Raw genomic sequence first — 16,981 nt, 5'->3', positions numbered from 1 at the left:
GTTAACTCTTCTGTCCCCAAGAGCTCAGTCTTTTGCAGGTTAGCATGTCATTAAAATCCCTTAGTGACTTGGAGAGCAGAATGTGGATCCTAAAGAAGAAACCATCAGTACTAAATATAGTTTTCTACTGTATCAAATCTTCTCAGGTACATGAAATCATACTTCTTAAGTGATACTAGCCATAAAAATGAAAGGACAGCAGGACAATCCTTAAGTGCTAAAGAGAAAATGGATAAAGTCCATTATAAGATCTTTTACAGAAATTAATTAATTGAAGTGGATTTTAGAACCTCAGGAGAAGCCTTCAGATACAGGCAGCCTTGCAATTTGGTTGAACTACCAGTCCATTACTCTCAGTTTACTGAGGAGGTGATTACCATCAGTTGCTGAACATAAGTACCTTTTTCTGCCTTTTAAACAAGTATTTCCACACTTTAAAATACACACTTCTCACTGAGCCAGAGACCAGCCCAGAAGCAGGCTGAGGGCAAGAGAAATGAGCAAGTGGCACCAAATCGGGTGAGAAAACTGGACCCCAGCAGCTGAGTCCTGAGCTGTTCTTCATGCTGAGAGTTGTGCCCTTGCCTCCTCTCTGGCTGAATCACTGAGGGGGGACCAGGTGTAACCACAGAGTGCTAAAGTTTCAAAAGCCATGGAAAAAAGGGATTGCAGCCCCACATCCTTCCTAAACCTTTTATTAGGGAAGAAAAAGGGCAGAACAGGCAGATGCATATAATGGATTTTATACCAGTTAACTGCTTTGGTGCCGTGAGCCAGCTGTTGCTGCTGGAAGGAGCAGTTGCTGGTACCAAGGATATGACAATAGACTCTGGGTTCATTTCCTACCTCAGGGACCAGGGGCTGTTCTGTTCTGGGGCAGCTGGAAGGAGAAGATACTGCTCTATTTAGCAGGGGGCACAGCAGTGCAAAGGAGGAGGCCTTGCAGGCAGGATTAGCCCAGGATTCAGGAGGCTTGCACAGCCTCACTCGGCAGGACAGGCTTTCCACCTGAACCCACAGCTTCTCTGCCCACTCTGTGCAAAGGACTGTACAGCAGTGTTGGCTGCCAGCAGCAGCAACACCTAGACATAGACCCTGAGGGGGGCAAGGAGGTCAAATCACCTCTTGAGGACAAGAATAAGTGCCTTGGAGAGAATATTCCCCAGTGGTTAAGGGCTCACAGTGGAAGAAGCTCCCCAGGCAAGCCCCAGCTCTGTGATCCACGGAACTCACCCCCCACCCCCCAAAGCAGAGGCGAGCCCGGGGCCGCCCGCACACACACAGGGCTTTGAAATTCTATGCTGAGGAGCACCATGTAGGTGCCAAGAGGTTTTATGGTGACACATTTGGGCTGCACATAGGTGTGCTTGGGACAAAGAAAACCTCCTGCAAATGGGCTTCAGCCAGTTCCTTAGGAGAGCTGCTTCTCTGGGAGCTGCCATATCCTCTCCGACCAGGGAAGCCAGAAGCTATGCTTCCAGCTCTGCCTAGCAGTAGCTAAAAAATACTCCACAACAACATAAATACACCTCCAGCTTCTAAGGGCCCAGTGACTGAGTTTTGCTCCCCAACTTATCTGCCATGCAACCACAAATCCTCTTATTGCCTTTAACAGGCAGGAAACTGGAAAGACAATTCACAGATCCCAATAAATCTGTCTGTTTCTAAGAAGCTGGATCCTTCTGAGCCCCCATCCCTGATCAAGCCCCTGACTTTTTGTTTCTTTATACACCAACATCGGCCTAGGCTTGCACTCTTACAGTGCTTGATGTTATGATAAGGAGGAAAACTCAGCTTATTTATGCTTTAAAGCATTTCTCTCCAAGCACGTCCTTCCAGCATTCTCGCCAATACTGTAGGTGTTTCTAGGCTCACAGGCACAAATAAAAGAAGAAATGATGTACAAGTGGCTAAAAACTCAAAAAGATTTGTGGCAGAAGCCAGGAGCTAAACTTCCTTAAGCTTTCCAAATCATTAGAGCATTGTTAGAACATGTTTTCCTCTGGATGGAAGTGCATAGCATTTACCGAAGAGTTTGGCATGTAAAAGAAAAAGTAAAGGAATATACCAGGGAGAGAAAATTAATTGGGACAAAAAAGTAGATGGCACTTTTCTTAGTTTTTCAATATTAAGTGGTTGCTACTTTAAGTCACCAAAAGAGTAAAGTTTTAAAGTACTGGCTGTCATTGAATACAGACTATATAAAAGATGAGATTTCTGCCCATCAGTGACCAGATATGAGGTTACTTATTAGCAGTGATTTATCAACATTTATGTGAAATGGAAATAACTATCTGCAGTATATTTCTGTTATTGTTCCTATTTTCCTATAAAAACAAATCACACCAGACTTGTCTTTTCCCTTACCACTTTTGTCATTCACCTGTTGAATTGCAGAGGACTTTAAGCATAAACAAAGAAGATTGATCTGCTTTCAACTTGTGTTAACAGGGATATAAAAATAACATCCCAAATACCAGGGGAAAAGCATGTGGTCATAAAATATCCACTTAAAAGGCAAAGAGGTGTTGATAAAACACTTGAAGATTTTTTTTCTTTTTTATATATATAATCAGGAAGGCAGCTCCTGAATTTTAGTATAAACAGACACCTCTGAGGTAGAGAGAGTACTACTGTCATGTCTTTAAAAGATTTTACTGATATTCAAATAGATTTTGTGTGTCTCACAGGCTGTTGGAACATCTGACAAGAAACTTTATATAAATCCTTGTCCAGCCACAGAGGGAAATGTCCTTGAGTTTTCCCACATATCAGAAAGGTTAATAGAAAAGATGATTCTTTACATAATTCATCCTTCAAAATGGCACTAAACAGTGCTTTTAGAAGAGCTGAAGAGTAGAGCCACAATGTACCTGGGCATCACCTTGCTTTTCTACAACTCCTGAAAGCATCAACAGATAAAGCATGTCAAGGTGTTGACTAAGCTAGGAAAATAAATGAACATGTTTTAGACAAGATTGTAATTACCAGATTTCTATGCCTGATTATGTCCTTGAGTCTTGGTTTGAAGAAAAAACCTGAAAACCCAGGAAGCCATAACAAAGAGTTAACAGAACTGAACTGGGCTGCCCAACTGCAGGCTTGGGTTCTCACAGCAGTCTCTAAAAGTTACACTTTTCCCCCACACAAATATAAGAAAGTGGCTCAGGCTCCTCAAGGCAGCCTGTGCTGTGCTGGTGAAGGCAGATGAAGGTTGTCATTCACTCAGCTGGAGAAAACACTGCTTAACAGTCTAATTTCTTGGGGAGACACAGGGTTTCTCATTTGTTGTCAGCACGAGGTAAGACACAGGGAAGGCACCACACCACCTAAAGCTCCCATGGCTGTGCTCTTGTAGGTGCACAGTAGAGGCGTTCTCCCTTGATTTCCTAATGGGTTTTCCCTGCAGACGGAGCATTACCCAGTCCTCAGACCAGTGGGCTGACACAGGGGAAAGCACTGGGCACCAAGTCATTGATTTGTAAAATCTGCTGTCAGGCTTATGTGTTCTGCATTTTCCCACTATTCCCATGTTGATATTCCTCAATATCACAACTCTGTGGCTTTAGTCTTCACCTACAACAGGGGTAGCAAAATGAATCCTTCATCACAATAGCCTTCTCTGCTGGAAAACAGTTGTGACATGTTTCTCATCACAAAGCCCACAGAGATTTCTCCAGAAATGACAGTAAGACATCTACTATAGATATGCTTAGCAGGCAACTAAAAGACAAGACTTAAATGAGCTGCAATTACAGCACAAACTGTTTAGTGGGGTCTCTGTACAGGTAGCAACAGAGATACATTTTTTCCTACTCCATGCTGTCTCACAAAGTGCTAATAGAGTCAGAAAACATGTTCTTGCTCGTTACCTTTCCCAGAAAGTTTCTCTTGTATAATTCTTCCTAATCTAAAGTTAAAAAGCAGACATCCATTATTGTGTATTTCCTTCTAAGGGATCAAGATTCATGCTAAGCAGTAACTTTCATTAGAACAGGAAAAATGTAATATTGAATCCAAACTCTTTTCACACCACTGTTCAGAGGCAAAGAGGAAACCAAGAAATTTTTTATCCATTAAAAAAACCAAAACAAAACACACAGAGGAAAATCTGACAGGAGCCCCTAAGCATCACATTCTCTAGGAAGGAAAAATCCTTAACACTTTGCAGATAGAGTCCATGTACTATCATTATTACTGTCACAAGTCTTTGCTAAAATTTTTTTCCTCAGCTAATCCTCAGTGAGGATACTGAGCTAAGCAGTCACTGATGTTACCTGAGTTGTTTGACCCACCTAGGGAAGGCAACTTGACATTGCAGAGCCACAACACTCCTGCAAGAATTTCAGTTTAGAGCCTTCCTGTCAACAGCCACTACAGGATCAAGGATGTTCATCCCATCTTACTCCAAAAAACCCCACATTCTTTTACTGACATTAAGCTCTCCCAGTCCTTTGTTCATACAGAAGCTTAAAAAAAAAAAGCTTGAAGTAATTTACAATTAAGTTCACACTTGTTGCCATCTTCCTCCCCTATTCCAAAACAGATGCTTCCAACTACAAAGCAACACAAGTTTCAGACATATTAGCTGAGCAGACTAGGTCAGATGAACACACAAAAGACTAAGAATTTAATGTTGTAGAGGAACAGAAAAGAACAATACAATAATTTAACTTAGAGTTACACCCAATATGGGTTAACTGACCCTTTTCTCCATAGACTCTGATAATCTATTTTCCCAGTAGATACCACAGAAACAATTTTACTTGTGAATCTGGGCAGCACGCTGTGGTTGCTTAGGCCACCTAACTGTGACTTCATAAAATGAAGTAGTTCTTGTTCAATGTGTCAGAAGTTGGTGCATTCACCTGCAGGGAGAAGAGACGTACACACAAATCTGTTACCTTGCAGCAGCAGTACACTCGGTGTTCCAATAGTGAAATTTAAGACTGACACCAACCTGTCCTTATTGTTTTACTTCCTAAGAAGCACTGGTCCAGATGACACTTGCCCATGTGGATGTGCACTGTGGGCTGTAAGACATTTCAGCTTTTAATTCCCTGGACAACATAACCTAGGACTAGAAGTCTGCAACCTGGCATGATTAGTGAGAGCACATGCCAAATTGCTGAGCAAAAACACAGGAGAGAGTAGAGACATGTCTGTTTTCTTACCAAATCTGTGTTTCCCAGGATTGCATCTCCTTGGACAAAAGAGGTCTAAAGGCTGTTGCTTAGTATTGCAGATCACCACACTGCAGTGGAAGTACAACTACAAGACAAGAATATTTAGATTATTTAGGGAAGTCTTATTTGGAATCCAACGTGTACTGATCCCAAAGGATATGAAGGTTGTGTCAAGGTGGGGGGTGGCCTCTTCTCCCAGGCAACTAGCGACAGGACAAGGGGAAAATGGCCTCATATTGCACTAGGAGCAGTTCAGCTAGGGTATTAGGTAAAAGTTTTTCACTGAAAAAGTGACAAAGCATTGGAACAGCCTCCCAGGAAAAGTGGTGGAGTCACTATACTTGGAAATGTTCAAAAATGAATTGATGTGGCACTTCATAATATTTATTTAGTAGACATGATGGTCAAAGATTGGACTTGAGAATCTTGGAGGTCTGTTCCAACCTGAATGAGTCTATAATTTTGTTTTGTGAACCGAACAAAAGTGGATGGCCTTTATTCATCCCTGGGAGGGTGTTATGCCTTCAAGGAGGTGTCCAGCAGCCCCAGGCAGCACTGGCCAGCTGAACCCTTACACAGCATGGCTGCATGCATCACCCTGGGCTCACCCGTCTGGACTGCCAACAGCTCATGACAGAACAGAGACATCTGACCTGCTCTTGTGACAGAGATGTGCCCTGGACAAAGGTGAACATCCTCACTTCAAATCTCTTGAGGTGCTGGGGAAATTTTACTCTGAGGCTGTAATTAACTTCGTGGAAGACAGTTCTGTAGGAGTCTTTGTTGTTTTCACACCTGTTTGGGAAATACATGAGAGGAAATGTATTTGATCTAAACCTTCAACCAGATCTTCAAACACAGCAAAGAGATGAAATACAGCAGAGCTTCCCTCTCCATTTTCCTTGGGCTGTAGGGGAATGAATAGGATCTCCCCAGTTCATGATCCCTGCCTTTGCCCACAGTCAGGGTTGCTTCTTGCTCTTTATTTCCAGCCAGAACTGTTAGCTAGAAGCACTTCTGGCCACCCACATGACCTTCTGGCCCCAGAAGGCACAGCCACTGTGCTGACACCAACACATGCCCCACAGATTAGCAGTAATTGCCTCCAAAGTGACCTCTGCCACTTGCACCTCTGCCTTTTCCTCCCACCTGAGGTCAGCACCCTGTGCTGAGCAGTTACCAAACAGAGGAGGGAAGCCTTCCTCACCCATGTATAAGGATGTGCCACTGGGGGAGGCTGTCCTGGCTTTGGGAATTGGTAGCCCAACAGTCATCCAGGTTTAGGTCCAGTCTTGCATCTTTAGGCTGGAGCAGTTCAACTTCAAAATACAGAGCCTCCCTCAGGTATTTTACCACAGGATATTCTGATTCCTGGTAGGGCTCTGAATAGGATTTCTCTGCAAGAGAGTATTGATATTAGGAGCTTCCTTTTTGTGGAGGAAATATTCACAACCTTTCTGCTTCACTCTTTTTTTCCACTACCATTTACTCTGGTACAGTAATACTAAAACCTGGGACAGCATACAAATGTCAAGAATTGGGGATAGAATGGCAAGAGAGCAAGATCAGCCATGAAAGGAAAAATCTCAAACATAGTCCCCAGCTCTGAGGATTCAAAAATTAAACACTCCTTCTGCAAAAAGCCATTAATATTGTTATTAAAAATTGTCTCAAAGGTAGTGAGAAGGAAAAATTAATTTAAAAAAAAATCATAATGGCCATTCCAGTAATCGTGAGTGTTTGGTTCAGGCTTCAGTTAACCCTTTATGCTGGCATAGGTACCACTTTAAAGCAGTATCTTTGACACAGGTTACAGCCATTGCAGGGAGTTGCTGAACCTGCTCAGCAACACTTCAGGAGCTCATAGGACAGAGAAGCTGGCATCACATTCACTACACAAAACTTACATCATGCCCAGACAAAGGAGGAAAACCATACGTGTGTCAGTGATGCTGTCTGCTCCTTTACTGATATTTGACCATTTGTGTCAAATTTTGGAAGAGGAAAGTCCCGTCAGAGGCCTTAAAAATTTTCTTCTTCATCCTTTGATACAATTAAAAGTCATCTGAACATGGTGCTGGGGAACATTTTCTACACTGCCCTGCTTGAGCAGAGTGGATGAGCAAGATTAATCTCAGGTCCTTTCTGGCCTCAGCCATTCAGTGATTTTATAGAGTCTAATCATAGTTGTTACCTTTGAAAAGCTTCAATGAAAGGGCGAGACAGCCAGACCCTGGCTGAATACTGGGTGGTGGGTTCTTCTTGGATTCATATGGAGCATCAGCAGTCTGCTCGAGTGGATACAAGCAGAGAAATTTCAGTCTGAAAGAAAGGGTTCAGCATTAGATGTTTTGCAGCCAAAATAACACATACAACATTTTGTTAGGGAGTGACACTTACTGGTATATGGGAATATCATCGCCAGGTCTGAAATAGAGTACCTCGTTCTCATATGTCACAGTTGTGCTGTTGAACTGAAGGATGTACATCATTACAAACAGGACAGTCACATTAGAGTCTGATTTGTGTTTGGCACATTGTCTACATCCCTCTGCTTGACTGCCAGATTGCACTAAGCAGAGTATGCTTACAAATAGGCAGAAATTACAAGCCAAAAGCCCAATGCCCACTGAACTAAAGCTGACCATAGGTGACAGCTGTGCCATAGTCAAGAAGAAAGTTTATTAGCTTGAATGTGACAGAGCACCCTAGAAAGGGAGTGCATGGGTCCTGAGAAAAAGAACAGTTAAGCTTATTTATTGAATCAGCGAGTAGAAGGAAATACAACAATGCAGAAACAAACTGCTTTTATGATGATCTGAATTTAGGCACATTCTGATTATTTGCTATTTCCTTTGTTTTATATTTTTACAGTATTTGGTGGTAGGAATAGTACCCACTCTAGTCTTTGGGCATGTAGTCGTTAGCAATACCCAAAGAGCTTCTGCAAGGCACACAAGTACATCTGATCAGCATAAACTCCCATTCAAGCCAACCATGAAACAATTCAGAGGTGTCAAACTGAAGGCAAGTTTCAGAAAGCACCTCTGATCTTGAAAAAACATTTTTACCACTCAGTAAGAAATTCTGCTCAACTGAATTTAGTAAGCTCAGAAAGAGCATAGATGTACTACTGTGCTAGTTTCAGCTGTGACTTCCACGCAGCTTTGAGCTCATCTCTGAAATTCTGCCAGGTCCAGCAATAACCCTACCCCAATGCAGAGTAAACTTGATGTGACCAAGTCCTTACCTTTCTACTTGTTCCACAAGTGTTGACATTGAACTTGAAGGTTGCAGTCCTCTCTGTCACTAGACTGGGCTTGCACTGTCTGTCCCTCAAGACAAGCAGAGCAGTGTCCAGATCTTCACCACCTACCAGTTTGATTGCAGTAATAATCACAGTGCCATTGGGCAGGCACTCTGAAAGAGAAATATACATTTTCACACAAATCAGGATTCAACCTCCTCTTGTAGCCTAACAACAAAGTTCCGAATGGATTTGCTGGCAAATTCTTTTGGCAGCCCACAAGGAGCTCTCACTCTCTTCAAAAGGATTTTTCTAGCCAAGATATTCCATACATTTTAATACTGATGAGTTGTTAAAACTCTAAGTATCTGGGGTTCTAACATCTTTAGAATGACTGTTTTATATGCTGATTCTCCCCACATTCCACCAAACCCCTCCCCACCTCATTCAACTCTCAAAACAACCACAAAAACCCTTTACATAGCTTCTTGATTCTGGAGGTGTGTGGGGAAGTAGACTTTCCCACTTCCTTCCCCCATTCCTGTACTAGGCAGGATAGCCACTCCAACGTTTAATTATACCTGCCTTGTGGCATAGTAACTGGTAGGAAATCTGACAAGCAGACAGAGTGCCACACAACTCTAAAACCTAGAAACATTTCAGACTGTATGGCTTAGTTTTGCAACTCAAATAGCATTAACAGCTAATCTCCAACATGCTATTACGTATTAGCTCTGAAGGTGAAAATAAGCAGGAAACTGAGAAATCTCTCCTCTGAGCCAAGGTGATGTCATCCTTCAAGTTTAAGTAGAATGAAGCCTTTACTGCAGAGGTATGAAAGCCCTAGAGATGACAATCACAGGTTAAACAAGAGAATACACACTGTTCAACTAAAGCATTCAAAAACTAAAGAGGGCAGGTTATCACAAGCCAAAGATAATGGTGCTTGAGCAAAGTCAGATCCACGGGATGTATTTAAACAGGATGTTTTTAATCCAGAAGCTCACAGGGTGAGCTTTTTCAGTTGTTTTGCAGAAGAATGCAATACAAACTCCACTGCATGTGTAGTTGTCCTTAAAAATGCTCAGCCATACAGTAAATGCAGAACACGTTTCTTTTTTTCTTGCCCATTTCTGCCAACATTAACTACGGGAAATTAAAGTTTTCTTACAAGGGCAGAAAATAATCCTCCATTATACCTTAGGAGACTATTTCAAAGAGAAGTTTTATTTTGCTTTCAACAATATACTGTGTCTTGTTGATATCTCATAGCTAGAACATGCCTTTCAATTGCTACATGTTGGCAGCCTTACCTCATAGCTCACATGGGGAGAAAGGAAAGGGACAGAGATTGCCAGGTGAGTGCCATTGTCCCTCAGAATGTAATTGTACTTCTGTGCAGCCTCTTGGGTCAGGTGCCAGTCTGAGATGAAAGGGAGCCAGTTTTGGTCCACATTCCCACGAGTGATAATGAGATGAAGGTTCCTCCCATCACAAAACCCTGTGGCACTGGGCAGTACTGCAAAACAACCAAGAGTCAGCCAGCTGCCATCAGTTTAGTGCAGCTCCCTGGGCCTGGCAGCATCCCTGGCTGAAATCAGCCCAGCTCACAGCCAGAGTTCACAGCCAGGTTGGTGCAGTTTTGTCTAAGTTCCACAAAGTTTACCTGCATCTTTCACAGCTGACAGTGCAACTACTGGGACAACAAAGGTCTCACTTGATGGATAGGTGATGAATGTGAGTGTGACATTCAGGGTGTAGGCTCTCATGTCCTCTCCCATGTACTAGGAAAATCATATTTAGACATGAAAAATCACCAAATGATACCATCATTTCTATACCATGGGATTCTGCAGTGCCTTAGTACACACCTCTTTTTTAACACTTGGTGCATCAAGTGAGACTTGTAGTACATATGCTTTGCTTCCATTAGCATAGCTGGTCCTGTGTATTAGGTAGCCATGCTGAACAGCTTCAGGTACAGCCACAACAACCCCTTCAATGGTTAAGTTCAAAAGCTCTGCATCTGGGAGGAATGTTCCCACTGTAACATTCATTAGTCCTGCACTCAGATTTAAATCTGAAAAGGAAAAAATAGCATTTAAGCTCTTAACCTTATGTACTAAAACCTTTGGTAAATTCAATGTTCAGCTACTTACTATTGGTTATAGCAACTTCTGCTTGTTCAAATGGTGTTTCTATTTCCTTGATGATAGTATATTTAGTTAGTCCCCATTTGTTGTCTTCCCACTGCTGTTCCAAGAGCAGGTTGATGGTGTATTTTACTCCAAACTCTCCATTGCTCACAGAAGTCTAGAATTCAAATCAGTACCCTTTAGTATGGCTTGATTTTGCATTAAAGTTATGTTGGAGCATCTCAAGGTCAGCTAACCAATTGCCCTTTTTGCTCAGGAATCCTGAACTCTGGTATCCCTGTTTAGATCATCTCAGAATACTCAGAAGACTTCCTTTAGAAAATTATCTCCCACTCCCCAAGATTCTAAGCAGAGGAGTACGACATCAGGAATAGGTGAAAGCTCCATGTTAACCTGAGTAATTAATGAATCAATAGTTCTGTGTAGGGTTCTGTCTACCTGCGCTTGCAAGAAAAGAAATTCTTCATAAAGTGGTGATTACAAACACTATCTTTGGTCAGGGCTTCTGGAGTTTTTAACAAATCCTTTGTTCTCCCTCACTCCCATCTTGCATTTGAAAGGCACAAGATGAAGAATTATTCCTTATCAGAAAACAAACATACATCCCAGAATATTGCTTGCATATTGCAGGCACCTAATATAAGTAACCAACCTTGTAATAACCACCTTCTGCACCCATTGGAATCTTCATTGTAATTGTTGTTAACTCATTCAATAACACGTATTTCCTGGAAGCCATTTCCTTGGCAGAGAGCCTGTGTAGATCCACACCAGCTTCCACAAGCACATCCTTAAAGCCAGTCATTCCAGCAGACAGTGGTGGAATATACTTTGGAACAGTCCAGGTGATTGTTTTGTTTGTGTAGTCCACACCATCTTAGGGACAAGAGATGAAAGCTTTCAGCTCACTGGTTGTGATTCTGTCCCTGTACATTTTGGCATTGGAGCATGGTACCACACTCCTTACCTACAGGACATGCCACAGCAGTATCCACCATCAGGATCACCCACTGGTATTTGTAAAACGTACTTGATCTCAGCACAGAAAAGGTAATTCCTTGATCCTGTAAGGAAGGAATCTGGTTAGACCTGCACAGCCTGGCAGGTTGTTGGGCCAGAAGGAGCACACCAACCTCGAGCAGCTGAACTTGGGCAGCAGTGTATGGCACTCGCAGCAGAACCCTGGAGTCTGAGGCATTGAGTCCATAGCCTGCACTCCAAGCATTGCTCACGAGCAGAGCCCTTTTTTCTTCTGGCTGATGAAATACTATTTGCCATAGTGAGGCTTCTTCTGCCTTTGCCTACCCAGAGAAACGTATCAATAGTTTAAACATAATGTTAAAAATAACATATTTATAGCATTGAATTATTTACTGCGTTGATTTGCCCAGCAGTTTTGTTGCCTTACTTTGAACTTTACTAGTGGGATATCCCTCCAGCTTTCCCCACCTCATGCGTACAGAAAACTTTCCATATTAAGAGCAACAGAGAATAACCAATGGCACTAACTGCACTGCTGAACTCTGCACATACAAGAATCCAAGAAGAAAAAAGCCTCTTCACAGTTTTATGGGCCATGGGATTTTAGTTTGGTTTTTTTTTTTTTGTGCAAAAGACAAGATAAAACCAAAAACAATCTCTTAGTTTTAGTTTTCGCTAAAACTAAAACCAAAACAATCTCTTGCCTGCGGAAGACTTGATTTTTTCCTTTGAGACATAGCCTACAACTGTACTTCTACTCTATAAAAATATACTAAAATCACTTGATACAGAAGTTCTGTTATTGTTACTTAAGTACTTTTTGAAAGTACTGCCTGGTTAATGAAAAGAAAGATAGTTGTGCCAGAGATAGCACTAGCTTTTGCTAGAAAGAAAACCTGTAGTTTTACTTCTGGAAATACAAGAGCCCAGTCCTCAGGTTCATCTTGAACAAAGTCTTTTATGGTCTGTGGAACCTCCCTCCTGACAGAAACCTGAGGAGAAAAAAACATCTGTAAGGGGTTTGATGATAGCACTTATTTCCTTGTCTTCAACACCCTACAAGCCCTTTTCAAGGGAAACCAGAATTTCCTAGACAGAGATGCCACCATGCCTGGTGATTCACCTATAATCTGCTTAGGTGGAAAAATAAAAAGAAAAGTGGAAATAGAAAGTAGAAGATAGTTTAATTAAGACCAGAGTTTGTTCTTGACTCCAACATCCTCTTCCAAGAGGAGTCCATTTCCCCTTCTGCATTCCTCCCCAGCAGGCAAACTTCCTTCAGGAGGTATACGTTCTCTGTCGTCTCAAATAAGATTTATTGGGGCAACACTCAAGGAGTTCAATCTACAAGCTTAACCTTTTTGATGTGATTTTACAGCTTTATTAACTATTACTGCTAATATAACTTACGCAACCAAAATATAAATGTGTCAGTTAAGATGCATATTGTGCACTCACTAACAAGCTGCTCATGATGAGGCATTCTGAAGCTGACAAAATTCTAGGAATATGCATTGGAAACACAATCCAAGAGAGCATCTTGCAGTACCTACCTCTTTACTTCTAGCACTTCCCATAAGTACTTACCTCCATGTAGTTATTTTCACATTTTATCTCTCTGGGACTCCACAGACCATAATGGCAACTTGCACTTTTCAGATGAGTTGTAGCATTGCTCATATCAGGAGTGTGAGATGCTTTGATTTGTACAGTTACTGTGAACACATCTTTCTGTGTGGGCAAATGGAACATTTGCCTGTTAGACTGCTTTTCCCTAGCTGGGCACCACCCATCCTAGTGACTTTAAATTAAATTACAAAATACACCCACCAGTCTCTGCACAAAAGAGGAAGGCCATACTGAAGCATTATCACTTGCAATTTCATTAACTGCACAAGATATATGCACATAGGTGTATTGCTACACAGCAACATAAATATTTTGGGTAGCAGGTTTCTTCCTTTTGCACAGTCCCAGAACTGAACAATAAGAAAATAAACAAACAAACCTAAGAGATAGCTGATTTTGTGGTTTATGACATAGTTGAAGTGAGCCAGCAACCAGAGTTTTAGTTTTTACTGTGAAGTGCCTCAAGACATTAAATATTGTTAGGGCAGAGTGCAACACAGCTGCCAGATGCAATTCCATATTGTAATCCACAGGAAAATAGTTGCCCTTTAAGGACACATGTGATATACTTCATGTGTTCTTCTGTACATGGTACTCCAAATGGCAGTACCATGGAATATTCTCAGACCTCTGGATACATTTGAAGAAAATGATATTATTCTCTGCTAACAGATACTCAACACATTATGACGCCTCATTTAATGTCCATTATTAATTCAGTAATTTCTCACATAAAGTTAGCGTGCAAGAGCACTGCAGTCAAAGTGTCTGTAACAGACTCACCTCTAAGTGAGAGTGGCAGCTCAGTGCAGAGGCACGGAGCTGAATGCTCCTGCCGGTGGTGTGAGTTACTGTATAGCCACACTGGGCTGCCATGGCCTCATCCAGCTCCCAGGCTGTGCCAGGCTGATCTACAGGCAAACAGAGAGCAAAGAACTGTGTTAACTGTACTAACAAGTACAACTCCTGCTCTGCTAACTCCTTGAGAAACCTGCTCTGGCATAAGGATTCAGCTGAACTTGCTGTGATACAGCCCAGCTGTATTTCCTGGGCTCAGAGGATTGCAAAGTGGGGAAAGAGCTGTGGCTAAGTGTAAAGAAAAAAAGAGTGGTAAAATTACAGGCACACTGAGACAAGAAACACTTGCAGCTGAAGCACTGGAGATGGAAAAAAACCCCAAACCACCAATATGGTGACCGATGACAACAGCAACATCAGGACCCAGACCTGTGGCCGGTGCAGCTCATATTTCTCTGATGCCTGCCCAGCACAGTCTCTTCAGGAGACACACCACCAGGATGTTGAACACACTAAAGATTAGCTTGGATGTTTTGAGTATACAAACCATTTTTATGATTTTGAGCTTTTTAGTGTTTTAGTTGTTTTGGGTTTTTCCTTAAAAAAAAATCTCGTTATGGTTTAAGATATATGTATCCCAGCTACAGAGCGTTTTTGTGTGTGATGTCTGAACAAAGAGCACGTTTTAAGTGGATTTTGACACAAAACCCACTTCTAGAAAAATGGATGGCATGGAGAGCTTTTTCAAGGCCAAATTTACATTTATACATGTAATCTTAAAGCCGGTGTTTATATCCCAAAAGCATCATCACTGTGCCCTTCCAGGGCATTCTGTGGTGCTTTTCACAGAAATGTACCACTTGCTGACTACTAAGTCCATAGCTAGAGGCCCCAGCTAATTTTTCTTAAAACTTCATTAAGTATACGACTCCACCAAGCTGAAGCCACTAGTACAAAAATAAATAATGTTGTGCCAGCTTCAGCTAGTGAATTTTCAGAACAGTATGTGTGCTGTTAACAAAAAACATTCTTATAACAAAGAAAACCCATGAGATCCAGCTTTAACATGCCTAGAAACTACCATGTGCATTTCAATTTGAGCCCAAAATCAAGTCTGATCATGGCTAAGGTATCAAAAAACAAGTCAACAACATAGATTACTCAGAAATCAAGGTAGCAGTTGGGTTTACTTACAATGAGATCCAGCCTACTAAGCTCTATAACAATAGAATAATCTAGCATTGTATCTAGGGAATTCTAGTATAGAAGCACCTCAGAGTATTTGAAACATTTTACCATATGTAATTCTCTCACCAAGTTCTTCTACATCAACTTACCAACAACAAAAAGAGATAAGTATTTGTCTTCAAAGTATTCTGCACTCAGTGTTATCCTCAGGAAGTCCCCCAAGCACTCTGAACTCATGGGTCCTGTGTTGGATGTATTGAAAAGCTGGTAAGATGGGGATTACAAAATAAAATACAAACAAATCTGCTATTTCCCAGATTGCTTTGTAAAGTCAGTGTTGTGACAGTCATACATCTCTGGTCAGGAGAGGTGAGAGGTTGTGTTTATACTGGCAGTAATTCCAGGAGAAAAGCCAGCTCCAAAATTAGTATCCTATGGCATTCAATGATTTGGCAATGCCACCTGCAACAGCCGGTCATGGAAATAGAATTTTGGAACATGGTCAAAAAGGTACTACATTGGCTGCCCCAATCTGAACACCTCAGATGAAGTAAAACAAAATGTCAAAGTCCCACGCACTCCTGAAAAGAGAAAAAAAACCCAACCTGTAAACCAAAAAAATTCCAACCAACAAAACACTACAAACCAACCACAAAATAATCAGAAACTTCCACCTGTACCCCTCTATTCAGAAGAGCCAAAAGTCAGTTTTGGTGGAGAGCAGCCACATAAGCTGTGCCCTTCCATCAGCCTACTCTGGTCACTTGCCCAAGTACCAGGACCAGAAACCAGCTGGCTCAAACTGGGAAAGGACCACACAGGAACAGAGAAAATGGCTTGAACAGCTCCAGTCCCAAGCTATCACCACAGCATAAACCAGGCCATGGCTCCCAAACCTCTTCCAGGCAGGAGGCAGGAACACAGTGTCCTAAGTGCAGGACTAGAGAAGGCCTCTTGTTTGACATGCACATCTGATAAATGGGGATTTGTTGCCTCAACGGGAGTTTCTATGGCATCATGAGCTAACACTAGGTAGACCTTTTATGATAATGGCGCATTTTAGGAGCTGAGAGGATTCTTTTTCCTAGAGGGTTCAGCACCATAGGCTGACATTTACTAGTGCTGCAATGCCTATGTCAGAGATGGTCACTCTGAGGAGCACAGACAGATGCTGGTGAACATGACCCTATTCCACCCACACTCCAAGCTACCAACTGGATTCAGGGCAGAAGCTAGATAATTGCTCCAAGTGGGATAAAACCTTCTCCAGTACCTATTTACTTTGATCTTTGGGGACAGCCAATGCATTTTATACAGGACCCACAGTGAGTGCATCTGCTGCTCCAGGACCAGCTCTGTTTTGTAAGGAAAGACTTTTGGCTAGGAAAACTGTTTCCTCTGAGATGAATCACTGCTATCTTTATAATATTTTGTTCTGATTTTGGCTGAGATAGAGTTCATTTTCTTCCTAGTAGCTGGTACAGAGCTGTATTTTGGATTCAGTGCAAGAATTATGCTGATAACACACTGAAGTTTTGGTTGCTGCTGAGCAGTGCTTAGCACCAAGCCAAAGACCTTTTAAATGGCTCATGCTCTGTCAGGGAGGAGCTGCACAAGAAGCCAGGAAGTAGCACTGCCAGGGCAACTGACCCGAACTAGACAAATGTATATTCTATACAATAGACTGTCATGACCTGTATATAAACTGGGGGAAATTGGCTGGAGGCACCAATCACTGTTTGGGGACAGACTGGGCGTCAGTTGTAATGAGTGACTATTGTGCATCACAAATTTTT

At 42.0% G+C, this 16,981-nt stretch overlaps 1 protein-coding gene across 1 annotated transcript; it reads right to left on the bottom strand.

The window, feature by feature from the left end:
• Positions 1–4,848: 4,848 nt before the first annotated feature.
• LOC131081073 (zona pellucida sperm-binding protein 2-like) lies at positions 4,849–15,422 on the bottom strand. Its single transcript, XM_058019931.1, has 19 exons — positions 15,335–15,422; positions 13,983–14,110; positions 13,158–13,301; positions 12,479–12,562; positions 11,723–11,890; positions 11,557–11,653; positions 11,242–11,465; positions 10,593–10,746; positions 10,305–10,513; positions 10,100–10,217; positions 9,747–9,952; positions 9,159–9,276; positions 8,437–8,606; positions 7,587–7,660; positions 7,381–7,508; positions 6,394–6,583; positions 5,840–5,981; positions 5,175–5,271; positions 4,849–4,868 (listed from the first exon to the last, which is right to left on the bottom strand). The coding sequence occupies exons 1-19, from the start codon at positions 15,420–15,422 to the stop codon at positions 4,849–4,851; spliced, it is 2,559 nt and encodes an 852-aa protein (XP_057875914.1).
• Between the last annotated feature and the right edge of the window lie 1,559 nt (positions 15,423–16,981).

Source organism: Melospiza georgiana, chromosome 3, assembly GCF_028018845.1.
Source record: "Melospiza georgiana isolate bMelGeo1 chromosome 3, bMelGeo1.pri, whole genome shotgun sequence".
Lineage (NCBI taxonomy): Eukaryota > Metazoa > Chordata > Aves > Passeriformes > Passerellidae > Melospiza > Melospiza georgiana.
Note: the sequence above shows the minus strand (reverse complement) of the source record. Positions and strands in the feature narration are given on the sequence as shown.

Coding starts and splice junctions, on each gene's coding strand:
- LOC131081073 (XM_058019931.1), bottom strand. CDS start 15,422: ATGAGTTCAGAGTGCTTGGGGGACTTCCTGAGGATAACACTGAGTGCA. Junction 11,654..11,722: donor CCCAAGTTCAGCTGCTCGAG/GTTGGTGTGCTC, acceptor CCTTCCTTACAG/GATCAAGGAATTACCTTTTC. Junction 9,277..9,746: donor CTCCCCATGTGAGCTATGAG/GTAAGGCTGCCA, acceptor TGTCATCTCTAG/GGCTTTCATACCTCTGCAGT.